Genomic DNA, 27,399 nt, shown 5'->3' with positions numbered 1-27,399 from the left:
GGGGAAGATGCTTGGAGAGGGAAGCAAGATTTCCAGTCATACCATCTTCATGGCATCTTTCTTCAGGAAGTGGGTGAGATGTGAGTGGAGAAAATGCATAAGACAACAGCTTGCCATTGTACTCAATGGCCTTGGCAGTGCCAGGTCCTCTGGCTCTGTGCCACTGGTCCTGATAATTCTATGGACCATCTTCTCAGGGGATGCTTTCTTGCCTGTTTTATGCCACCTACTGCAAGAGAGAGGATAGAATGCTAATGACTGTGTATAAATGTATGTGGGTGATATGCATTTGGAGAGGAGACCTTGTTCCTTGGCTTGACTCTCCTGCTCTGTTCTGAGACTCCCTGCTGCACCACCGTCATCCCTCCCCCCACCCCACCAGCTTTTCTCATGGTCCTATTTCATACCTGCAGCTGACATTGGAAGAGGTACATTTGGGTGAGATGTTTTCTGATATTATGTACATATACTTTAAAGGACCATATCATAAACTTCTGTCAATCATGACCACTGAGACAGGGTGTGATGTAGTAGTCAGTAGTAGCAGTAGATGTAGCTATGTATACATAGCTTCCCAGTTAACACTGTATGCATATTGTCTTATTTCTTAATAAAGAAACCACATTATTGTTTTACCAATCCTTGTCATATGATTGGTATCTTTAGGCCAAATAGAAGAGTGTAACAAGGTGTAGCATAAGAATTAAAAACAAAAAACTGCGGATGCTGGAAATCCAAAACAAAAACAGAATTACCTGGAAAAATTCAGCAGGTCTGGCAGCATCGGCGGAGAAGAAAAGAGTTGACGTTTCGAGTCCTCATGACCCTTCAACAGAACTGAGTGAATATTAGGAGAGGGGTGAAATATAAGCTGGTTTAAGGTGGGGGGGGGGGGGGGGGGGGCGGGTGCAGGGTGTGGGGAGAGAAGTGGGGAGGGTGTGGTTGTAGGGACAAGCAAGCAGGGATAGGAACAGATAATCAAAAGATGTCACAAATAGAGGAACAAAGAGGTGTTGAAGGTGGTGATTTTATCTAATTGAATGTACTAATTAAGAATGGATGGCAGGACACTCAAGGTACAGCTCTAGTGGGGGTGGGGTGGAAGGGCTAACAGGGCATAAAAGATATAGATTTAAAAATAATGGAAATAGGTGGGAAAAGAAAACTCTATATAAATTATTGGAAAAAACAAAAGGAAGGGGGAAGAAACGGAAAGGGGGTGGGGAAGGAGGAGGGAGTTCAAGATCTAAAGTTGTTGAATTCAATATTCAGACCGGAAAGCTGTAAAGTGCCTAGTCGGAAGATGAGGTGCTGTTCCTCCAGTTTGCGTTGGGCTTCACTGGAACAATGCAGCAAGCCAAGGACAGACATGTAGGAAAGAGAACAGGGTGGAGTGTTAAAATAGCAAGTGACAGGGAGGTTTGGGTCTTTCTTGCGGACAGACCGCAGGCGTTCTGCAAAGCGGTCGCCCAGTTTACGTTTGTTTTCTCCAATGTAGAGGAGACTGCATTGGCAGCAACGATTGCAGTAGACTAAGTTAGGGGAAATGCAAGTGAAATGCTGCTTCACTTGAAAGGAGTGTTTGGGCCCTTGGACTGTGAGGAGAGAGCAAGTGAAGGGGCAGGTATTGCATCTTTTGCGTGGGCATGGGGAGGTGCCATAGGTGGGGGTTGAGGAGTAGGGGATGATGGAGGAGTGGACCAGGGTGTCCCAGAAGGAAGGATCCCCAAGGAATGCCGCTGGGGGGGGTGAAAGGAAGATGTGTTTGGTGGTGGCTTCATGCTGGAGTTGGCGGAAATGGCGGAGGATGATCCTTTGAATGCGGAGGCTGGTGGGGTGATAAGTGAGGTCAAGGGGGACCCTATCATGTTTCTGGGAGGGAGGAAAAGGCGTGAGGGCAGATGCGCGGGAGATGGGCCAGACACGGTTGAGGGCCCTCTCAATGACCGTGAGTGGAAAACCTCGGTTAAGGAAGAAGGAGGACCTGTCAGAGGAACTGTTTTTGAAGGTAGCATCATCAGAACAGATGCGATGGAGGTGAAGGAACTGAGAGAATGGTATGGAGTCCTTACAGGAAGCGGGGTGTGAGGAGCTGTAGTCGAGGTAGCTGTGGGAGTCGGTAGGCTTGTAATGAATATTGGTGGACAGTCTAGAAATTCAGACAGAGAGGTCAAGGAAAGGAAGGGAAGTGTCAGAGATAGACCATGTGAAAATGATGGAGGGGTGGAGATTGGAAGCAAAATTAATAAATTTTTCCAAGTCCCGATGAGAGCATGAAGCAGCACCGAAGTAATCATCGATGTACCGGAGAAAGAGTTGTGGGAGGGTGCCGGAGTAGGACTGGAACAAGGAATGTTCCACATACCCCATAAAGAGATAGGCATAGCTGGGCCCCATGCAGGTACCCATAGCCTCACCTTTTATTTGGAGGAAGTGAGAGGAGTAAAAGGAGAAATTGTTCAGTGTGAGAACAAGTTCAGCCAGACGGAGGAGAGTAGTGGTGGATGGGGATTGTTCGGGCCTCTGTTCGAGGAAGAAGCTAAGGGCCCTCAGACCATCCTGGTGGGGGATGGAGGTGTAGAGAGATTGGACGTCCATGGTGAAGAGGAAGCGGTTAGGGCCAGGGAATTGGAAATTGTTGATGTGACTTAAGCTATCAGAGGAATCACAGATGTAGGTGGGAAGGGACTGGACAAGGGGAGAGAGAATGGAGTCAAGATAACGAGAAATGAGTTCTGTGGGGCAGGAACAGGCTGACACGATTGGTCTGCCGGGACAGTTCTGTTTGTGGATTTTGGGTAGGAGGTAGAAGCGGGCTGTCCGAGGTTGGGCGACTATCAGGTTGGAAACTGTGGGAGGAAGATCTCCAGAGGAGATGAGGTCAGTGACAGTCCTGGAAACAATGGCTTGATGTTCAGTGGTGGGGTCATGGTCCAGGGAGAGGTAGGAGGAAGTGTCTGCGAGTTGACGCTCAGCCTCCGCGAGGTAGAGGTCAGTGTGCCAGACAACAACAGCACCACCCTTGTCAGCGGGTTTGATGACAATGTTGGGGTTGGACCTGAGAGAACTGAGTGCAGTAAGTTCAGAGAGAGACAGATTAGAATGGGTGAGAGGAGCAGAGAAATTGAGACGACTAATGTCACACCGACAGTTCTCAATGAAAAGATCAAGAGAAGGTAAGAATCCAGAGGGAGGGGTCCAGGTGGAGGGAGAATATTGGAGGTGGGTAAAAGGATCCGTTGAACGGGGAGAGGATTCCTGCCCAAAGAAGTGAGCACAGAACTGTCCCGGCAGACCGATCATGTCAGCCTGTTCCTGCCCCATGGAACTCATTTCTCATTATCTTGACTCCCTTCTCTCTCCCCTTGTCCAGTCCCTTCCCACCTACATCCGTGATTCCCCTGACACCTTACGTCAGATCAACAATTTCCAGTTCCTTGGCCCCAACCACTTCCTCTTTACCACAGATGTCCAATCCCTCGACACCTCCATCACCCACCAGGATGGTCTGAGGGCCCTTAGCTTCTTCCTCGAACAGAGGCCTGAACAATCCCCATCCACCACTACTCTCCTCCATCTGGCTGAACTTGTTCTCACACTGAACAATTTCTGCTTTAACTCCTCTCACTTCCATGAAAATAAAAGGTGTGGCTATGGGTACCTGCATGGGGCCCAGCTATGCCTATCTCTTTATGGGGTATGTGGAACATTCCTTGTTCCAGTCCTACTCTGGCCCCCTCCCACAACTCTTTTTCCAGTACATCGATGATTACTTCGGTGCTGCTTCATGTTCTCGTCAGGACCTGGAAAAATTTATTAATTTTGCTTCCAATCTCCACCCCTCCATCATTTTCACATGGTCCATCTCTGACACTTCCCTTCCCTTCCTTGACCTTTCTGTTTCAATCTCTGGTGATAGACTGTCCACCAATATTCATTACAAGCCTACCGACTCCCACAGCTACCTCGACTACAGCTCCTCACACCCCGCTTCCTGTAAGGACTCCATCCCATTCTCTCAGTTCCTTCGCCTCCGTCGCATCTGTTCTGATGATGCTACATTCAAAAACAGTTCCTCTGACATGTCCTCCTTCTTCCTTAACCAAGGTTTTCCACCCACTGTTGTTGAGAGGGCCCTCAACGGTGTCCGGCCCATCTCCCACGCATCCGGCCTCACGCCTTCTCCTCCCTCCCAGAAACATGATAGGGTCCCCCTTGTCCTCATTTATCACCCCACCAGCCTCTGCATTCAAAGGATCATCCTCCGCCATTTCCGCCAACTCCAGCATGATGCCACCACCAAACACGTCTTCCCTTCAGCCCCCCTGCCGGCATTCCGTGGGGATCATTCCTTCTGGGACACCCTGGTCCACTCCTCCATCATCCCCTACTCCTCAACTCCCACCTATGGCACCTCCCCATGCCCACGCAAAAGATGCAACACCTGCCCCTTCACTTCCTCTCTCCTCACCGTCCAAGGGCCCAAACACTCCTTTCAAGTGAAGCAACATTTCACTTGCATTTCCCCTAACTTAGTCTACTGCATTCATTGCTCCCAATGCAGTCTCCTCTACATTGGAGAAAACAAACGTAAACTGGGCGACCGCTTTGCAGAACGCCTGCGGTCTGTCCGCAAGAAAGACCCAAACCTCCCTGTCACTTGCTATTTTAACACTCCACCCTGTTCTCTTTCCTACATGTCTGTCCTTGGCTTGCTGCATTGTTCCAGTGAAGCCCAACGCAAACTGGAGGAACAGCACCTCATCTTCCGACTAGGCACTTTACAGCTTTCCGGTCTGAATATTGAATTCAACAACTTTAGATCTTGAACTCCCTCCTCCTTCCCCACCCCCTTTCCGTTTCTTCCCCCTTCCTTTTGTTTTTTCCAATAATTGATATAGAGTTTTCTTTTCCCACCTATTTCCATTATTTTTAAATCTATATCTTTTATGCCCTGTTAGCCTTTCCACCCCACCCCCACTAGAGCTGTACCTTGAGTGTCCTGCCATCCATTCTTAATTAGCACATTCATTTAGACAATATCATCACCTTCAACACCTCTTTATTCTTCTGACTGTGACATCTTTAGATTATCTGCTCCTATCACTGCTTGCTTGTCCCTACAACCACACCCCCCCCACCACTTCTCACCCCCACCCCCCCTCCCCCCTCCCCCACCTTAAACCAGCTTATATTGCACCCCTCTCCTAATAGTCACTCAGTTCTGTTGAAGGGTCATGAGGACTCGAAACGTCAACTCTTTTCTTCTCCGCTGATGCTGCCAGACCTGCTGAGTTTTTCCGGGTAATTCTGTTTTTGTGCAGCGTAAGACTGTTAGGGATGTGAGTGATGGTGTGCGATGCATTGCTCATTGTGAATTTGGATGCTGTGGTAGGTCTGAGATGTGGGTTTGTATTTAATGGTGATGGTGGTGGCCCTGTCCCTAGCCCGAAAGCTAGGGTAACACTGCTGCAGCCATCTCTGGGAGCCCCAACAGAACTAAATGCTTATCAGGCTATCTACTGCCTGCCACCATTGTTCCCATGTCTTTAAAAGCCAAGATCCCCCTCGGAAAAGCTTCTGGACAATCAAATGACCAAAAGCTCTTCAGTCCCCGCTGTGCCACCTGGAGCAGTGGCCACTGCTGGGACTGTAAGAGGCTTGGAGCAGAAGTGCTGAAGGAGGCCCCAGAAAAGAAGTGGGTGGGGTAGGTTCACTGGGCTAGTAAAGCAGGCCCTGGCGAAGGGGGCAATGGGCTGTCAGTATGAATGGCAGGGGGTTTGTTTAGTGGGGGAGGCCCTTGACGCTGGCAGGGCCCTCTCTGTGGCACAAGTGGAACCCCAGAGGCTTCCCTGGCCGTCTCCCCATGTGGTATACGCCACCCTGCCTCCCTGCTGGTGTGGTGGGTTGATGCTCTTAAGTGGCCATTAATTGGCCACTTAAGGGCCTCAGTCGGCCTAGAGGCAGGAAGGTCGGCCTTGATCTTCCACACTCCTGAGTCTGGAAGGCAATAAGGTCTCTAAACCACCCCTTCCCATCTGATTATATGTGCACCCCTGCCGTGCAGTCTGTTCCCATGGGGTGAATTTAAATTTGATGTGCAGATGCCTTCATTTACCTTGACCAATGAATGAGGCCATTACACTTCTTTTGCCACTGCTTCCATACCCTGGGTGCAATACTCCTGGGCATTAACCTCCCTTGCTAGCTGCTCCCATTTTTCTCTCCATCTGGTAGGCTTACTGTCCTCCGAATGAAACATGGCATCTGCCCTGGTGTCCACTTATTTGACCTGTTCCTCCAGGGCAGCGTCGTTGAAGCAGAGAGCCCTTCTCCCAGAGGAGTGCCATATACTCCTTCTCCTGAATGTTCCAAAGTGATTGTCCAGCAGCTTTTTATAAGACAATATTTTTAAGAAGGGAAATCTGCGTGAAACATGTGGCTTCTTCAGAACGCTATCTGGTGCTGAGCAGTATGCATCACCCACTGGCGGCGCTACAGAGAGAAGTTTAGCGCAGGGCCATGCTATAATCATGGAAACCAGGTGGGTGCACCAATTTTAGGTACTGCCCACTTTGTCTGAAATGTCTGTGGCAGGCCATGAATCTCGACCCACCCACACCCAAAAGGTGGGGCTATCAAATACTTTGTCTTTCTTTATCCCACATAATTAATTGTGATGCATTGGTGGTTTGTGTCTGTGTGTTATATATGTTGCACTGTTAAATTATTCTGTAGCTACATAATTACAAATCTGAGATAAATAACCAAATATTAGAAACAGTAATTTGACAAAATAATGTAAAATACTTCTGGGTGAATTTCTATGGTGGTTCTCCCGCTCCTCAGTTATAACCTTAGCATCTTTGCATCATTTTTATGGGCTTTCTGCAATTCTTTCCTTGCTTTTTAATAAAGCCAGTCTAATGCTCCCGATAAATGCTGACTATAAATAACAAGGTTCTCAAATTGTTCTTTCAATCTGCAGGAGCTAGCTCCTACAACTGACACAAGCTTGGTTCAGTCACTCATGAACCTTATGGACTGTCTAATGGAAGAGTTTACAGATGTTGCCAAAATCAAACAAATAAATGAACGTGATATTTGTTCTTGGCTTGAGGTAGGTATTACTTTTCATGCAGCTAACTTTTAAAGTTTTTATCTTTCTGAGGCATAATAAAAGCTATTTATGATTTTAAAAAATATATATTTGGAGATATTTTATGTAAACATATACAGTAATAACTTCCAGTGTAATCATTATAATGGAAATTTCAAATGTAAATTCTTATTCTGTCATAGTTTAAATGCAAGCCTACCACCACTGGTCATGCTTTGTGGTCTCCCAAATTCTATCTGTTTGCTCACTGACTTTTGACCTCCTCAGCTTCTGAGCTAATTTCTTGGTTTGGCTCTCTTCCCTAATTTGAGACACCCTTTGAGGCTCCCTGCTGCACTCTCACCCATTTCACTCATTATCACACCTCATTCCTGGTCTTAATTAAAAAGATGCTCAGAGCTGAGGGACAGGGCACTAGCCAGAATTATGAATCACTGATCTCTGACCTGCTCCTCCTTCTCGCTCTCCCAAAGGATGCCTTTTCTACAGTGCCTCTCCATGCCTATTGGACCCTATGTTCAATGCTGTAGGACGATCACTTACATACAAACATAAGAATTAGGAGCAGGAGTAGGTCTCACGGTCCCTTGAGCATGCTCTGCTATTCGATAAGATCATGGCTGATCTGAATGTAACCTCAAACCCATATTCCTGCCTAATCCCGATAACTTTTCACCCCTTGTTAATCAAGAATCTATCACGCTCTGCCTTAAAAATATTCAAAGACTCTGCTTCCACCGCCTTTTGAGGAAAAGAGTTCCAAAGACACTCAATCCTCTGAGAGAAAAAAATTCTCATCTCTATCTTAAATGAGCAACCCCTTATTTTTAAACAGTGACCCCTAATTCTAGATTCTTCCACAAGAGGAAGCATCCTTTCCACATGCACCCTTTCAACACCCCTCAGGATCTTCAGGGTAGGATTTTTTGCTCTGCGTGTGGATGTGTGCTCTACACGCTTGAGCGTAAAATAGCACATGTTGACGTCGGGTGAGTGCACCTACCAATAGTTAAGAGGCCAGTTAAGGCCATTAAAAAGTCAATTGACGCTGATTTTTCGTTGCCTGTGCAATTTCGTGCTTGTCGCACGGTCAAAACATTCAGGCGGCCAGCCAACGATTTCAAAAACCTCATCCACGGCAGGATAAAAAGGGTCAGCAAGCATTGTCAGTGTGAGTAGTGAGGAATTTGGTAGATAGTTAACTGCTGGTGACTTATTGACAGCTTCATCTCTGTTCAGGGCTTCATTGCTAGCATTCCCAAGCTTCATTTCAGAAGTCCTTGGTATCTTCAAGGACCACAGAGAATTTAGACCGTGTGTATCCTTCCAGGTATCAGACAGCCTACTGTTACCCTGATAATGGGGATTGTGGTCTCTGCTGGTGGCACCTCCTCTGAGGAGAAAGAGAGGGGCAGAAGGGAGAAGAGGCTAGGTGCCCCAATGCAGCTTCCAGGGGAATAACCTGTGGGAGGAAAGGCGCAGGCACAGGGGGCGCAGGGCCAGCAGTAGTCCAAGGCGGAAGGGGCCACAGAAAACGCCACTATCCTGCTGCCAGGGTTTACAGGCGGTGATGCAGCTACCTCAATATGTCTGAGATGCAATGCTGAAGGAGGCTCCGCCCCTCAAGGGAGACAGTGACCTCCATCTATCAGATGATTGGGCCTGAGATCAGCTGCGACTGTGTGGGTGGACACCCCATGCCAGTGGCTCTGAAGGTCACAGTGGCCCTCAACTTTTATGCCTCTGACTCTTTCCAGGGGTCAGTGGGGGATCTGTGTGGAGTCTCCCAATCAGCTGTCCATAGGTGTGTCAAGCTAGTGACAAAAGCTCTGTTCAGGTAGGTATTGATTTTTCATTCATTACTGATGAGGCCAGCCAGGCTGAGTGGGCCAGAGAATTCGCAGCGATTGTTGGCTTTCCCAGCGTACAGGGTGCAATTGACTGCACACATGTGGCCATCAAGACACCAACCTGTCAGCCAGGATGCCTTTGGTAACAGGAAGGGATTTCACTCCATGAATGCGTAGATAATGTGTGACCATAGGATGCATATTCTATAATTCTGTGCAAGGTACCCTGGCAGCTTCCATGACACATACATCTTGAGACACTTCCAGGTGCCGAGGCTCTTCAGCGCTCCAGCCCAACTGGATAGATGGCTGCTGGGTGACAAGGGCTATCCCTTGAAAAGGTGGCTTATTATACTTCTCTGCCACCCAAGAATAGAGGCAGAGCAGCGCTATAACAGGAGCCATGCCTCCACAAGGGTGGTGATAGAGAGGTCCATAGGTCTTCTGAAGGCTCGCTTCTGATGCCAGGACTGTTAAGCGGGAGCACTCCCACTCCCCAGTGTGGATGTCACTGATAGTGGTCACATGCTGCCCTCTCCAAAATCTGCCACTTGCAAGGGGGGACCCACTGCAGGGAGAGGATATTGACGCAGCTGCATAGGCCACAGATGATGAATCCAGTAGTGAGTCCGAAGAGGAGCATGGTGAGGAGAACGCTGAAAGCATGGAGGCAGACCTCTGTAACTTCCAGGGAGGCAGGCACACCAGAGATGCTTTGATCCAACAGTCCTTCAGCTAGGCTGCCAAATAAGCACTACCACCTCATGCCAGGGCTGCCACTTCCATCTGGATGTCTAAACAGCCCTTTCTTTTGACCCCAAAGTCCACTCAGTGCCTGTGCAGTAAAGTTTCAAGATACCCACGTACAGCATTACATACTGGCGTACCCTGCACCACATTAAATAAAAAAGATGAAGCATACTCAAGACAATTACGACAAAAGATAATTTATCTCATCTTGACAGTCAAAACAAATTAACAGAACCTTCTCTGGTCTTCAATCCCAGACCAGTTAAATTAAACAAAACATTATGCAACAGAAGATCACGCGCGACCAGTCCTTCTTGTGCTCATGGTGCTTTAAACTTACGTTTGCGAGTGCTACATCTTGGTGCTCCCCCACGCTGGCACAGGTATTGGAGACAGCTTGCTGACTCTGCTGTCCTGTTGACCTTGGTGGTCATCCTCTGGCCAGTGGACCCTGTGCTGGCCCCACCTGGGGGGCAGCGGCCAGCTCCACGGTTGGCATCCCCCCAGCTGCAGCCTCATCAGATGACACGATCACTAGAAGAGGGGCAGAGGAGCTGCTGCCTTCATCCAGAGCACCCTGAGTGTCACTGGGCCTCCTTGCTCACCATTGATGGATGGGCACCAAGCTGGGATACTGGGTACCTCATCCAACTCCCTCATGGACACTGAACACCTGAGGTCATTGCCTGTGTGAGGGCTTGCAGGTCTGAGCCCAACCCCAGGAAAACCTGATTCTGTTCCTGGAGCTGCCTCTCCATGAGAGTCGCCATTCTCTCAATGGAGGAGGCAGTGCGCTCAGCCATGAGGGTCAACGCAGTGCTCACGCTCCTCATGGACTCCTCCATAACAGAGACCATGGCACAAATACCCTCATGGATCTCCGCTAGATCCTCCCGCACATCTTGCTGGACACTCAGCATCTGCTGCCTAATGGATGACTCCAGAGGTTCATCACCTGCCTTCGGCTGATCTTCGTCCTGACCTCCAGCTGTCCTCTGACTGCTGGCGCCCTGGGCACTCTCTGCCTCCTCCTGCATCTCAAGCAAGTGTGAAGTTCCCTCATCGCTGTGCACCGGCATCCTAGCCGAAGATCTAACATCCACTGAGGTGTTAGTATCTGCGCTGGTGCCTAGTTCAGAGAGTGGGTTTGATGCAGGTGCATCTGGAGCCTGGCTATCCTCTGGCATCAGGGTTGTGTCTTCGGGGCCCTGAGATTGAGTGTGTGGTGGCAAACCTAAGGGAGAACAAAGACATATCATTAGTTTAAGTCATCACACTGTCACTGTGCATGCCAGGCACCCTGGTGAGACCATAGAGATCTGCATCATGATGCCATCGTCTTTCAGTGATCAATGGGGAATCCAGTTTTGAGGCTCACATCAATGAAGAGACTACACAAGAATGTTTGCACCATCTGAAACTCTCACCTCTGTGAACTGCACTCTTACCTTAGTTTGACACCCCAGCCTCTCCACGGTTGGTTGACCGAGATATGTGCCGGCTCACCAGTTCAAGGGCCTCCTGCTCAAATCTGGTTAGGATTAGGAGGTTTGGGGGGGCCTCTGCCTGTCTGTGACTTTTCAATGCTGTTATGGGCTGTCTTCTCCTGAAAGGACAGAGGAGCATTGGTTAGTCCAATCTCCACCTGCAGCACTATTGCAGTCCGGCTAACCCCACTGGAAGAGCACCTTGCAGGGAACATCTGAGTCATGGCCCTCGAGCCGCAAGGCACTCAGGTCAAGCAGCCAGGGCTCATCCCCTTGGCCAGCTCTGCCATCATTGGCAATCAGACTCTTAACACCCCTCAGCTCCACAGGGGGATGGCCAGCCCTTAACACTTCAACACACTGATCCATGCTAACACGGGACTCACCCTTTCTGAGCATAGCAGGTCATTAAACCTCTTGTGGCACTGGGCCCAGGTGCGCCACACCACATCATGGCTGCTGACCAGCACTGCCACCTCCTTCCAACCTCTTTTTGTTAGATGCAGTGGCCTCCTCCTTCTATCCCTGGGAACAAGGGTGCCACTCCTGATAGCCACCTCCTCTAGGAAGACTGCGAGGCACTCATCAGAAAAACGGGGGCTGAGTGCCAACCCGAACTGCCCTTCCGACTGGCATCTGCAGCTGCATTTGTATCCATAATGTTTACTGTCCTGCTGACAACACCAAAGACGTCTTTGTCACCAGCAGCCTTCCAGGGCCTGATTGTGCCCATTTTAAACCGGCTGCCGGGCTGCCATCGGACCCAGTGGCCGACAGGCACCCTCCCTGCCCGCCCCTTCCTGACCATTGGGGAGCCGCCGTTCACGCTCGGCTGGCCTTAATTGGCCAGCGTGAAATCGCAGTCAGGGGCCGTTTGCAAGCAGCGGGCCATTTCCCAGCCGCTCCTAGGCCTGCCGACCATGTCTGCCCGCTGACCTCAACATTCTGGCCTAAAAGTTTCTAGAGTTTATAACGTTCATAATAATTGAAGAATCTTGATAATTTCTGCTTCATAAATCATATTGTCATGAATGCTTTGCTCCATGTATATTGGAATAATGTACATAGGACACATAGGAATTTATGAAAAATAAAAATTGTTTTTTCTCATACCAGGTTAAATTTAGGCTGCTTCAATTGTCTAAGTGCTGTTCATCTACTTGAACGATTATTCAAAGATACTTGAAAATCAAAAGGTGAACTGGAGGGAGGAACTTAAATCAATCACCAAGACTTGGGAAAAGTTGCTGGGGAAAACTAATAGATCTAAAGCCTGACAAGTTCCCAGGACAAGATGGCCTGCATCCTAGGGTTTTAAAAGAAGTGGCTGCAGAGATAGTAGATGCATTGTTTATAATCTTCCAAAATTCCTATGATTCTGGAAAGATCCCAGTGGGTTGGGAAATAGCTAATGTAACAGCTTTATTCAAGAAAGGAGGGAGATGGAAAGCAGGGACCTACAAGCCAGTTAGCCCAACATCTGTCATAGGAGAATTGCTAGAATCCATTATTAAAGAGTTTATAGCAGGATACTTAGAAAATCATTATGTGTTCAGGCAGAGTTAACATAGCTTTGTGAATTGTAAATTGGGTTTAACTAATTTATTAGAATTTTATGAGGAAATAACAAGCAAGGTGGATAAAGGGGAACCTGTAGATGTGGTGCACTTGGATTTCCAAAAGGCATTTAATAAGATGCCATATCAAAGCTCACTACACAAAATAAGAGCTCATGATGGAGGGGGGTAACATATTAGCGTGGATAGAGGATTGGTTAGCTAACCAGAAGCAGAGAGTAGGGATAAATAGGTCTTTTTTTGGTGGAAAGCTGTAAGTGGTAAGTGCCACAGAGATCAGTGCTGAGTCCTCAACTACTTAGAATCTACATCAATGACTTTAAGGAAGGGACTGAATTTATGGTAGCTAAATTTGCTGATGACATCAAGATAGGTAGGAAAGCTGCAAAGGGATATAGAAAGATTAAGTGAGTGGTCAAAACTTTGGTGGATGGAGTGTAATATGGGAAAATGTGAACTTGTCCAATTTGGCAGGAAGAATATAAAAGCAGTATACTATTTAAATGGAGAGAGATTGTAGTATTTGGTGGTACAGAGTGCGTATGGGTGGCCTGGTAATTGAATCACAAAAAGTAATTATGCAGGCACAGCAAATGATTAGGAAGGCAAATGGAATGTTGGCATTTATTGCAAGGAGAATGGAATATAAAAGTAGGGAAGTTGTACTGCAGCTTTACATGGCATTGGTGAGACGTATGTGGAATACTGTGTACAGTTTTGGTCTCCTTATTTGAAAAAAAATCATTGCAATAGAAGCAGTACAGAGAAGGTTCACTCAACTAATTCCTGGGACCAAGGGCATATTGCTTGAAGAAAGGTTGAACAGGTTGCGCCTATACCCATTGGAGTTTAGAGGAATGAGAGGTGATCTTATTGAAATATGTACGATCCTCAGAGGACTTGACAGGGTGGACGCTGGGAGGATGTTTCTACTTATGGGTGAGACTAGAACTAGGGAATACAGTTTAAGAATAAGACTGAGATTAGGAGAATTTTTTTCTCTAAGGGATAGTTAATATGTGGAATTCTCTTCCTCACAACATAGTGGAGGCTGGGTCATTGAATTTATTCAAGGGAGAGTTAGTTTTTTGATAGACAAGGGAGTCAAGGGATATAGGAGGTGGACAGGAAAGTAGAGTTCAGACCACAACCAGATCAACCATGATCTTATTAAATAGTGGAGCAGGCTTGAAAGGCTGAATAACTTACTGTTGCTTCTAAGTCCAATGTTCCTATGTTCCCTATATGTGGTAAGCACTTCCATGTTTGAGTACAATGTTGCTGAAAAAATAGATCTGATCACATCTATGATAAACCCTTGCCAATTAAGATTGCTTGTTGCCAATGAAAATCTTTTTTTAAAGAAGTTGTTCTCAACTCCAAAATGGGTATTGGAAGTAGAGAAGGAGAATAAAGCAATAAAATACAAAGCTGGAAAGGTTAGAATGGTTATTGACATGTAGAAAATAGTAATATAAATGTTAATACAAAAAGATAATGAAAAGAAAACAGTAATGATGAATGAACAAAGGTGAATTATTTGCTTTGTATCATTTTTATGGTTATGGTGCAGGTGTTTAGTTGAGACATTTATTGTTAATATTATAAAAGTCATCTTATTCCTGATATTTGAGTAATTTTCCTAGAATAATATTAGTAATTATTTCATGTATGTAATACAAGTTTCCCCAAATTTCAAAACAAGCCAGTCATGAAGAATGTGTATACTCCAAACGCAGAATAATCATTTTACTTAAGTATTTATCCCATATACTTATCTTCAGAGTGATTTTACTTTCATTTCACTGTTTTTTCTTATTTATGTATAAATAGGCATTTAAAAAGAAAACAGTTCAGCCATAGATTTGAGTTTCTGGAGTATGTGCCTTTCTTAAAATAAGTTATATTAGGGATCTTAAGACTATAATTTCAAGTCACTCTCCTGAGATATGCTGGTGAATTCACCAGTATGATATAATGATACATTTCAGGGGTATTATTCAAGGTACTTTTATCTGTTTCAGTATCTCAGACATTTCTTGTAGATGAACCCTTTCTTCTTAAGTACAGTGTGTGCATTTATCTATCAATTAATTAGAGTAATTTGTAGTTAACCCAGTGAGAACTTGACCTGATTCGAAGTCACTGATTTAACCTTGCATTGTAGTGCGCTGTTGAGCTCCACTAGACTACTGTGGAAATAAATGGAATTTACACTATTTTTCTAAAGTTTTTGCGGCTTTTCCACTACTGTTATGGTGGGTAAATGGAATATCTCTATGAAAGTTATTATGCATTAAAGAGGCCTGGCCATTTTCTGTGCGGTGACCTGGTTTTTAAACCCTGCTTACCATGTCAGGCAGAACGAATGCTATAACATAATACATCCTAGGCACAAATCATGTTTGCGACATAGGGCAGTCCATATGTTTCCAGGAATTGTTCAGGAAGTTCCTTACATCTTTTTTTGCTAGGCAGCAGGTCTAAATTTTGATTGTCTTAAAAAAAACAATAGGACTGAAGTTTTAGGTGGAATTTTCCATTCTGGAGACTAAGTGTGGTGGCAGGCGATAAGGTTGTCGTGATTCCTGCTGGGCAGCGGGGCGGATTTTCACACCAGATCTTCCAGTTTTCAGCTCATTAATCATGCATATCAAGGAACTTGTCAAATCTCGTGGTCGGGTGGCCAGGGATTCATCCGCCCAGCTGTTAACTCATGGGGCCGAAGGCCCGGGCACCATGTGTAAACAGCACCCAGACACACATTCACTCACTGCAGGACAGGTGTGGGCTGAAGGTGTTAACTAACATGGCAGCTAAAAGAAATAAACCCTCCACTCCATGGCTCAATGATGCCTCTGTGGAGATTCTCTTACTGATCATGCAGGAAAGGCGGGAGGTCCGAGGGATGGCAGCAGGAGGTCCACCAACCTGACCATGCCCACCTGAGAGGAGGTTGCCAGGGAGGTCAGTGCCCATGGGTCACAAAAAAGGACTGCTTTGCAGTGCAAGAAAAGGATGAATGACCTGATCTGCCCTGCCAGGTTAAGTGAACCTTCTCCTCACTTCAAACTCATTCTCATAGGGGCATCAGACAATCTAAGGGTTAGAGTCCACAGGGATATCACACACTACCAGCTGATGGAACATCAGCACTGAATGTCTACCAGCCACTTTAAGATCACTATCTCATGTAAGATTCTTCACAAATGTTGTCTTTTTCAGTTACTGGGTTGGTTCAGCACACACAGCAAGCATGCATGGATCTGAACTGCTCTTCCATCTGTAGTGCTCAATTGATCTGTCGTTATGCAGGGCAATATTTCCCACAACAATAGGGAGAAATGGATGACCAGAGACCAGAGTTGTGGTCGCTCTCCCAGTACGAGGAGCACATGGCAGAGCTCACTGGAGAGAATAGGATTATTGCTGCGTGTAAGACGAGATCGATGTACCACAACAAGCCAGTGAGGGTCCAGCCAGTATACATCGACAACATGGGGCCAATGACTGTAAGTGACCTATTCTGTAGCAGCCTGCCTAGTCAATCACTAATTATCTTTTTTCTCTATTCCAGCCATCAGCAAGAAAAGGCAGAGGCCCTCCTCCAGATGACTTAGCCCCAGCCCCCAGGCCACCTCAGCTGAGGAGGCAGACCTTCAATCTGATGAAGAACCGTCACTGCATTCATCTGCACCCTCCACCAGCACAGATACGTACACCTCAGTGGGACCTAGTTTTAGAGTAGGCTCAAGCTCACAATCTGGTGATTACCTCACAGACATGAGTCCACAGATGGTGGGGGCATTGACAGTCACAGTCTCTGACAATCAGAAGACTGCTGGAGACCAGGCCCCTACAGAATCCGAGTCTGATGATGAACCTCTGCAATCAGCACAAGAGAAATATTGGAGATGGAAAGACAGGCAGGGGAACATTAGGCAGGGTTGTCAGAAGCCGTCAACAGACTGAAATGAAGGATGGAGGAGTCTGTCAATTCTCTGTCTGATGTTGTGGCTCTGGCATGCAAGTACACTGAAGTCTCCATGGGAAGGATGGTGGCCACCTTGGAAATCTCAGTCCAGCAGAATGTACAGTTGCTGTTGGATATGCGCTTGGAACTGTGAGAGGGGAATGGGGCACCTCGACCTCTGTTCAGGTTCCCCTTCTCATTAAGGAGTCAAGGAGGGGCCCTCAGGCACCCAAAGGGAGGATGATAGTGAGACAGCCCATCCACCCAGGAGTCTCCAAGGATGTCCTGCCGCTCCAAATCCCCTCTTCCTGTGACGCCATCAATTCCAGCAGGTCAGGCCAACAAGGGTGCACCTGCCCCGGAGCAGGAGATCCTTAACAGGCCAGGGCCCTCAAGAGGATGCCTGTCAAACTTATATCAGACAATAGGCTATAGCAGTTAATAGGCTGGCTCCACCTCAGCTGTGGATGTCGGGTCTGCACCTAGATTTAGCATTAGGGTAAGGAAAGTTATGAATTGTGAATGCACAATGGTGGCAAGGATGTTCAATCACTGTATATACTTTTAATTCGTAAATATATTTTGCTTTTATCCCTCTCCAAGTCTCAGGATTTGAATGGCTCATGGATGTGATGCAATGTTCCAGGTTCATTCAAGGGTATCAAAAACCCACCCCCTCCCCACCCAGTTATCTCCCATCTTGTCCCTCAGTTCCATGAGGTCTCATTCAATCTCATCACAGTCAATTGCCTTTAGTTCCACATAAGTGACATGAACACAAAGGTAGTTCCTAGATGGAACTGATGGCTGGACAATGCACGTGTAATCCTTGCATCTGAGGCTCATATTATGAGACCTCATGAGAATTGTTCATGGAAGGTCACTGATTATCCTGATGTGTGTTCTTTGTGGATGTTACAAGTATTAATTGCAACCCATGTTGGAGTCTTTTCACCCATGTGTATTTTGCAATGGCCTTTATTTTATGACTGCAAGGTTTTGGTAAAAGTAGTAATCATCATCCAGCACTGTAGCCTTTTGTGCCTCCCTGCAGTGTTATTTCATCTCTGCTTTTAAGGTTGAATATTACTCTTCGCAGGAAGCCTTAGATGCTGCGAATCCCACAGCCCTGGCAGCCTGGCTTGCTTCATTCATGCAGAGCTGCATGTAATAGTGAGCTTTATTGAAAAGGACAACGGTCACCACCATTATGCATTTATATGTTGCCGATTGTGAGATTCTGCAGGGGTCCCCAGTGGAACCCTGGATGGATCCGCAGGCAAAAATGTTGAATGTGGTGTTAACCTTAAGTGCAACCAGCATTGGATGCCCGCCCAATCCATGCAGTGTGAATTCCTCACGGAGAATGTGGCAAATATGAGCCACCATATCCCTAGACCAGAGAAGGCATCTGCAGCACGGTCTATAGCTCATCTCCATGTATGAGCAGCACGTTCTGTAGGCCCTTCATCGCACTAAACATCTTTGGGGATTTGGTCCCTCCTAGTCAGCATCTGGGAGTGGAATTTTCCATTTTTGAAATCAAGGGTAGTGGTGGGCGGGTTTCACGGTGCATATCCTACTGCTCGGAATGGTGGGAAATCTCTCCCAATTCAGCATTTGGAAGCTTATTAATTATGCACAGACGAGTATTACACCGGATTACCTGGTGGGTCAGGAACTGATGAGTCAGGAACTGCTGTTACCTGGTGGAATTGAAGGTCCGGATGCCATATTTAAATGCCACCTGAACACACACCTCTCACTCTCTCCAGGCCACCTGTCTCCAGGACAAGCACAAAGATGTCTTCCAGCCAAAAGAAAATGCTGCAAGTCTAAAGAAGAAGGCAACACCCTACTCCAGCCACAGGGACCTCCAAGCCTAGATCAGAGGAGTGTGGGCACGTAGGGATGTCCTATACCCCAGGGGTGGTTCCAGAAAACATACCAGGCTTACCTCTCCAGCCTGGGAGGCCATTGCAGGGGACGTTAGCGTGGTTGGCCATCACACCCGAAACGCAATCCAGTGCAGGAAGCGGATGGATGATCTCATCCACTCTGCCAGGGTAAGTCATCCTTCAACTCCCCCCTATACCAAGCTCTCATCATGGCATCATGTACTCAAAAGGCTTCTCTCTTCAGGGATCTCACACAACCATTAGCGGGGGACACATACCACAATTGAATGTAAACTTTCACATCACTACCATCTCATCTATCACACTCCATCAGTCCCTTCTGGAGAGGGTTCACCAGACACAGGGGGCATGCATCTTTCCTTAGCTCTGCTCCATCCCTTCTCATCACCTACCTTTTGTCTTCACCCACGGAAGGCTTGCCCACAACAGGTGGGAAAGAGCGCAGACCAGGAAAGGCACAGTGACATAATTGGCCTCAGCGAATTCGAGGAGGCTGCAGCCTAGATCGCTGGGGAGGACAGGGACCGTTCCTGTGGGAAGAGGGGAGATCAGGTTGTCTCAGTAACCTAGTACAGATTGCACCTAGGGCTCCATGGCCACACACACTGGTGGGCAACAGGTGACAGGGTTGGGGGTCGAGGCAACTTGATCTCCCTCCAGGTGCACCATTTCCTCAAGGAGTCAGGGCGGGACCCACGGGAACCCCAGGGAGAATGAGCATCAGCCGGACACTCCAGGATACTCCAAGAGCGTCCAGCCACCTAGAGTCCCCTCAGCCTATGACCCCATCCATTCCAGCTGCTCAGGCCAAGGAGGGTGCATTTGCCCTTGAGCAGGAGACCTATATCAGGATGGAACGCATCAGGCCTTGGACCACCATAGGACCTCTGCTAAGGTCATCGCAGACATCAGGATGTAGCAGTCAGCAGGCTGCCTCCTTCTCTGCAGTGGATGTTGGGGCTGCACCCAGGCATTGAGGTAGGGTCAGGAAAGTTGAGAAATATTGGGCAGAATTTTGTCCTTGTCGGGCGGGTTCGGCAGGGGTGGGCAGTAGCAGTAGGGAAGCCGACTGCCACCCACGATTGGCGCCAGACCATGATTTCATGCTGGCGGGCCAATTAACACCCGTGCAGTGTGAAACACGTGCTGCAGAGCTCAGCCCTGCCTCAGGGAGATGAAGGTATAAATAAAAATAAAGAATTTTAAGGTGTTAAAAACATATCCCCTCATGTGACTCTGTCACATGAGCATGGACATGTTCAAAATTAGTTTGAAAATTTTTAATTTTTTTTTAATGATGGATCAAAACCTCATCCCATCCATGGATAAGCTTTCGCAAAAAATGCAAAGATCGCTTGGCCTTCTCGCCTGCTTGCTAATCCTAAGGTTGGACGGCCAGTGAAAATTTTCAATTACATTAATGGCCTTAATAGCCCTTTTAATTGTTGGTGGGCACTCTGCCGACTCCCGCACGCATCTGTTGACCGAAATATCACGTGAATGTGTGATGACATCAGGACGCTCGCCCAATGTCATTGTGCGTCATTTTATGTTCGTTCGGGTCAGGCGCGCGCCTGCCCGACGAGCGAAAAATTCTGGTTATTGTATTCAATTATGGGTCACGGGTGTGCTTCCACTTCTGTAAATAAATTTGATGTTTATGTGAACGGCTTGATCAAGTGAATCCTCTTATTTCAAGGTTTAGTCATCCTCAGACTCAGTGATAGTCTCCCTCTGTGTGATTCACATTTATGTGATATGAACGTCACTGAAGATAGCTTCCGCACTCTTGTGTGATGTCAGGGAGCTATGTTCAAATCGTTATTGGAAGTGTATGATTTATGTCCTAACAACCCTTCTTTCTCATGCGACACCATTGTGTGAGGGCAGCTCAGCAGCCTTGAGGGATTAGCGGCAGTTGTATCTCCTCAGTGGTAGTGCCAAAGACAAGATATGGATGGGAGGAGGCGATCTATAACCATGTCGTCATCTCACTGCCTGCTTTAGTTTTTCATTTATGTGGTGACGACTGCTTCAAGTAGGTTTTTGCTGCGTTCTTGTTGTTGAGTGGACTCTTATTCCCCAGAGCAAGCACTTACAGAGGGCACCGCTGATCTTCTTAGAGATCATGGCCTGGTGAATCATCAGGTTAGAAGGTGCAAGTGTGAATGCTCAACTAGCTTTTCATGTGGCTGGTTGGACATCCCTTTCAATGAAGTAGAATGGCACTGAGGGCCAGGAGAAGTGTGGCCATCTCCCCTTGCCTTCACTTTATTCCTCCTGGAATCTGGCAGCGATTCAAGTGTCATGGGCATATCTCTTGAGGTTCCTAGGCCTCCTGATTTTCATCCTCTGAAGAGCGCTCATCCACCTCCATTTCACCCTCTGACAAGGGAATACCTGTTTGCAATGCCAGGTTGTGAAGGGTGCAACATAGCGACAAACCATATTGGAAGTGTACTGTAGTGTGCCACCTGAGTGGTCCAAACGTCTGAAGTGCACCTTCAGAATGCCAGTAATTTGCTCAATTAGGGACTGTGTAGAACTGTGAGCTACGTTGTACCGTTGTACCCCTCCTCTAAACGTGTCTGAGGCAGACACAATCAATGTCATGAGCCAGCATTTCAGTGGGTAGTCCTTATCTCCAAACAGCCATCCCTCCAGGCGTTCAGGCCCTTCGAAACTCTGAGGCACCTGGGAGTGACTCGGGATATACGATTCATGGCAAATCTGAAGGCACTTGGCACAAATGTGCATTATGTGCTTCCAATGATCGTACACCAGTTGAACATTCATGGAATGATAGCCTTTACGGTTGATAAACATTTGGGGCTGCTGCCATGGAGCCCTTAAAGCTACATTGGTGCAGCCGATTGCACCTACACTCTTGAGAAGCCTGAGATAGCTGCAAACCTGCTTAATCTCACTGCCTGGCTATCTTCATCTAAAGCAAACCTCACATAGTGATGTGCATTGCTGTAGAGGGCATCTGTGACCTCCTTTATGCATCATTGTGTTGCAGACTGCGAGTTGCCGTAAAGGTCCTCTGTCGATCCCTGAAATGACCTGCAGGCAAAGAACTTGAATATGGCGGTCACCTTTAAAGCCAGTGGCAGGGGATAGCCTCCAACTCCACGGGGCACAGGTCTTCACGAAGAAGATGGTAGATGTGATCTACCAGAGCTCGGGACAAGCACAGATGTGTGCGGCATTGTCTCTCAATCATTTGTAAATAGGAGAGACTTCTTTGGTACACCCTAGGTCTGGCGAGTCGCCCCATTGTCTGGGTCTCTCCTCCTTGCTCTGGTTCCCATTGAACCTGGACATCAGGTGGGGCCTCCTTGTGGAGCAGCATTCTGCATTGCCTCTCTTTCACCTGCTCTATTGCATTAGGGCCCTCAAGAAGGTAGCATTGAGCCCTGGATCCAGTTTTTATTTAACCTTCTCTTTGAATTGAAAGATTGAACCTGGTAATGATTAGTGGGTCAAGTTAGTGAAACTCACAGTTTGTTATCTACAGCAACTGTAATGGTCTATAGTGGTTTCTGCCCTACTTGCATTGTTGCTGATGCAGCCTTGTATCTAAGGCGCTAACACACACTTTGAGGAGACCAAGCTGCCATCCCAGATACTTAACATCTGAATCTCTTAGTGGTATGAGAAGGCTTGAATGACATGCGCTACCTCCCCTAGCTCAGTAATCTTTTAAGTGAAACCAATTAAACCGAATCAACAAAATGGGATAAATCAGGCACAGCCCCTAATTCAGGTCAGCTGTAAAACCAAGGACAAAATTTAAAGGAACTTTACAAACTTTAAATCAAAATGTGATTAAAGGGGTCAACAAAACACCCCTGTCTCCCCTAGCTCAGTGCTGCAGTCTCTGATCTGGTATACTAATTAACAATAAGTTGCTCATCATTAATGACTGGATGCCCTTTGGCCCATTATAAATGCCAATTCTGGAGAGAACATGACAAGCCTCCATTGATGGAATGCCAAATATGTTGCACCTGTGCCTCCTTAATGGTTGCCTGCATTCCCAAATTTTACATCCCTACGTGTTAAAGTTAAGATGCAGTGACTGTGCTGTTAAGCAATTGACTTCTGTTACAGTGCTTATAAAGGCGTGGGCTTCCAATGGCTTTCTTCTCAAGGAGGTCTTCCTCCTTTCTCTCTAATCAGTTTCCAGTTCACTCTTGCACTCCAACAAGTTAGAGGGAACCCCCAGAAAATGCCCCTTAGTCCAGTAGTTCACCCCTCCCACACAGCCTCAGACTCCTCCCTTTCACCTCCAGAATTGCTTATACTTTCGATTTATAACTGCACCATAATTCCAATAGAGGTGGTTATGCGCTACTATTTCGAAACAAGATTCAACACTCCCTCTGTCACTGTCCATGTCCCAGAAATCTAGCTAGAACCTCATGTTATGAAGGTAGAACTCCTTCCTGTTATTCTCCAGCCTCCGCCAATAATGCTGGATCCCATTGTGGTCGACATTCCTACCCTCCTCCCTAGTGACGTGCCCATGCCCCATGTGGACCTCTACCCTTCCCATGTAGAGGCTGTATGCACGATCACCTACTGAGGCGAACCCTCCCCAGGAACATTTCACATATTCCCACCCCACCTAGCCCCCACCTTTATTATGTGTTCCCCAAATACAGGCTGCAGATGCCTCCAATAACCATCACTGCACCACCTGCAGTCCAGTACAGAGACAGACAAAGGCATGGACAGCAACTGTGAGTCAGCCCTGCACACTATGCTGTGCATTATTCCTATTGAGCACACAGCCCTTGCTCCTCCTGTAGTATGACAGCGGCACCCCATGACTGTCTCCACCCTCTGACACTTGACTGTGAGCCCTAGGACTGTACCTACTCTCTGACTCCTTTCCACAGAGCCCCAGGAATTTTTCTACTTTCTGACACCTGACTGCAAGCCACGGATCAAGGATTTTCTCTTCAATGAGTTCCCCATATGCCTGATGACTGAAGACTATACTGTCCCCCTTCCCAACCATGAGTTTCATTCGATCCATCCCTCTTGTACCACACTCAAAACCTCTCTTTTCCTTTTCCAGAGTTTGCATGCATCCCCTCCCATTCATACATGTGGTATCCCTTTCACCTGTATGTTTGTGAGTGTTCAATTTCCTTTGTTGGACTCCAGCTTCCCACCCCTTGGTCTCACCTGTGCCTGCCATCGTTCCCCCTCCTCCTCCATCTCCATGCAAAGCCTTCCTGTTACTCTGTCTTCCATCACCCACCTTCCCTGGCCAACCGCTTGCTAGGCCTTCCTTTCACTTTCCCCCCTGTGTGTTCTGCCTTCCTCCCCACAAACCTACCCCAGTCAAAATGCTGGTTTCTGAATGCTCAGCCCTGTCTGAATACTGCTGCACAGCGGTGTCCTTCTGGTAAACAATGGCACCCACCTGGAGCAGAACGGCCCTACAACACCCCCACCCCCCCGCCCCCCCCCCCCCCTCCCCCCCCCGCCCCACCCGCTCCCGGTCGCAGTACTGGTCTGCGTCTGAAAGTTGAGCCCTGCCTGAATATCTACCATTGCACAGTGGTGTCCTTGTGACTATGAAGGCAACCATTGGGAGCAGACCAACCCTATAGCCCCAGCAGTGTGACTTTCCACTGGCATCGCAATGAGACCAACGCAGCGCTGTGGCAGTTAGGTTATGTATGTTGTACTCACCTCGAAGTCATGAGCAAAGTGAGGTCTGACCTGTGCACGCCACTCTTTTTCAAACAAGATTCAGACCGACGTGATTTCTCACTGGCGTGATGCAAGATGTGAAAGTGGCACATGATACTGGCGAGGAGCTGATTTAATGAACATTCACGAGATGGTGTGAACGCCACTAGGCAATGGGATGCCTGACCCTCCATTAACCCGCCATCGAGAGAATTGCAAACTATTTTTATGCCGGCAGGTTTCTCATTTTTTGGCTCCAGCTAGATTCTCCGCTATCACCTGCCATGAAACCCGCCTAGGGCAGGATGGGGAAATTCTGCCCTAGGTCTTCCTGGGGCCTCGCTGGCTCTTGATCCTCAGGACAACGGTCTTCCGAGCTGTGCCAATGGGCCCTTCTTCCCATTTGCATCAAAACTATCAAGAAGGCAGCTTTGCCTGTAGCATGTATTCACAACTTGCCCTTGGGCAGAATTTTACAACCCGAGGACGGATGCACACCCGACCCGATTGGTTGTAAAATAGTGTGCAATCACATTGGGCAAGCATCCCGACGTTATCGCTTACTCGCGCAATATTTTGGTCGACGGGCATGTGCAAGAGTCAGCAGCGCACCCACTGACAATTAAGAGGCCTATTAAGGCCACAAATCAATTAATTTAAATATATTTTTTGCTGCCCATCCAACCTTACCCATGGCGGTTTTTGTGGCAGGCGGTAGCGGAGAATCCAGCAGGAGCCAAAAAATGAGAAACCCGCTGGCATAAAAATAGTTTGCAATTCTCTCGATGGCGAGTTAATGGAGGATCAGGCATCCCGTTGCCTAGTGGTGTTCACACCATCTCGTGAATGTTCATTAAATCAGCTCCTCGCCAGTATCATGTGCCGCCTTCACATCTTGCATCATGCCAGTGGGAAATCACGTCTGTCTGAATCTTGTTTGAAAAAGAGTGGTGTGCACAGGTCAGACCTCACTTTGCTCTGACTTCAAGGCGAGTATAACATACATAACCTACCTGTCACAGCGCTGTGTTGGTCTCATTGCGATGCCAGTGGAAAGTCACACTGCTGGGGCTGTAGGGTTGGTCTGGTCCCAGTGATTGCCTCCATAGTCACAAGGACACCACTGTGCATCTCACAGTCACACCTTACGGTTGGCGGGCAGGCAAATCGGCAGTTGGCTTTTTGATTTTTTAGCTAAGCTCATCCACGGGCGGGATGAGGTTTCCATAGCTAAATAAAAAATAGATATTAATTTTTGGGCAGAAATTTTATTCTGTTCATGTTATTGTGAGTTAGCCCCACGTTGGGACATTTTTTCAGATTTTAGAAGTCTTTATTTTTGATTAGAAACTTGTTCAGCTCCCTGAGGCAACTCCCTGCCTTCAGGGAGCTTTCAATGCATGCTCCCCTGCGCATGTGCAGACCTTTGTGCTTGCACTCCTCCTGCCCCCCACCCCAACAGTACTGAGATTCTCAGCACAACTTTCACGCTGGCTGGCTGTTAATTGGCCAGCCAGTGTGAAATCGCAGTCAGGGGCCGATCATGGGCAGCAGACCGTTTCCCGGCCACTCCCAGACCCGCCTGCTGTGTCTGCCCAATGACCCGAAAATCCTACCCCTTGTTTCTATGAACTGATACAATTAAGCAATCCATGTTAGTTCTCGTTGACTTGTGTTTCTCCATATAGAAAGCAGCTTTGCATTCTCCAGCCCTTGACTTTTCCTTAGTCTGCCATTGCATACCAAGGCAACCCCTTTGCAGGATAATATCATCTTGAAGGATGATAGGTGCTGGTCTGTCCCTTAGGCCTGAATGCGCAGTTACGAGGGTGTTCATAGGGTCCAAAAACCCAGGGGCAGGATTTTTGGGATGGCGGGTGGGCCCGGGAGCGGCTGGGAAACGGTCAGCTGCCCACGATCGGCTTCCGCGATTTCAGGCTGGCTGGCCAATTAACAGCCAGCCAGTGTGAAAGGCACGCTGAGAAGCTCAGTGCAGCTGGGATGGGGCGGGAGGAGAGCAACCGCACAAGTCTGAGAATGTGCGGGGAAGTGCACACTGAAAGCTGAACAATTTTAAAATCAAAAATAAAGACTTTTAAAATCTGAAAAAATATCCTGACATGAGACTTACTCACAATAACATGAACAGAATAAAAATTCTGCCCAAAAATTTATACTCACTTTTTATTTAATTGTGGAAATCTCATCCCACCCATGGATGAGGTTTGCTAAAGAGTAAAAAGGCTGCCAGGCTGATTCGCCCACCAGTCAACAGTAAGATTGGACAGGCAGTGCAAAATATGTTTAAATTAATGGATTAAGGGCCTTAATAGGCCTCTTAATTGTCACTGGGCATGCTGCCGACTCTCGTGTGTGCCCACCGACCGAAATATTGCGCAGTGACGTTGGGACGCTCACCTGATGTCATCGCACACTATATTATGCCTGATTGGGTTGGGAGTGCGCTTGCGGGACATAAAATCCTGCCTCAAGTCCTAGGAACCGCAACCAGCCTTGTGTTGGTTTTCCTCCAGTGGCCTTTACAACAACTATGGATATCCAGTCCTTGCACTTCTGACCTGACTACAAGCTTGGTGCCTTGAATGCAATGACTAGTGCATTGGGAAGATGGAGACTTGTAGGACTCATGCTGATTCTTGGAGCCTGCGTTCATTCTGATATGCCTCTATGAGGATCAGATGCCAGTTAAGACCATGTGCACTGCAGCACATAAACTTAATTGATTGCCGTCTGAAAGCCTACTATTAGAAAACAAGCCGAGCTCATTCATTGTGCATGTGTCCCTTGAGCCCAGCAGTCAGTTGAGCCCTGCTCCTCATGATTTGAGCAAGACGCTTATAGGGTGCCCCTTCAACCAGCCCGAAGTAATTATTCACAACTCCTTCCACTTGAGACCCCTCCCATATTGATTTTTGCAAACTTGTTTCTCCAACTGCGTTATTATCACTGAGGGTGAACCTGGTGCTCATTAGATTCATGAGTGGGCCAAC

The 27,399-nt window shown here is 47.5% G+C and overlaps 1 protein-coding gene across 1 annotated transcript in view; it reads left to right on the top strand.

Moving 5' to 3' along the window:
* dnah7 (dynein, axonemal, heavy chain 7) overlaps positions 1-27,399 on the top strand; it is a 616,407-nt gene that overhangs the window by 269,825 nt on the left and 319,183 nt on the right. The window contains exon 34 of the mRNA XM_041200170.1: positions 6,989-7,120. Coding sequence (XP_041056104.1) covers positions 6,989-7,120 — 132 coding nt within the window. The remainder of the gene's footprint in view (positions 1-6,988; positions 7,121-27,399) is intronic.

The sequence above is a fragment of the Carcharodon carcharias genome, chromosome 12, assembly GCF_017639515.1.
Source record: "Carcharodon carcharias isolate sCarCar2 chromosome 12, sCarCar2.pri, whole genome shotgun sequence".
Taxonomy (NCBI): domain Eukaryota; kingdom Metazoa; phylum Chordata; class Chondrichthyes; order Lamniformes; family Lamnidae; genus Carcharodon; species Carcharodon carcharias.
Note: the sequence above shows the minus strand (reverse complement) of the source record. Positions and strands in the feature narration are given on the sequence as shown.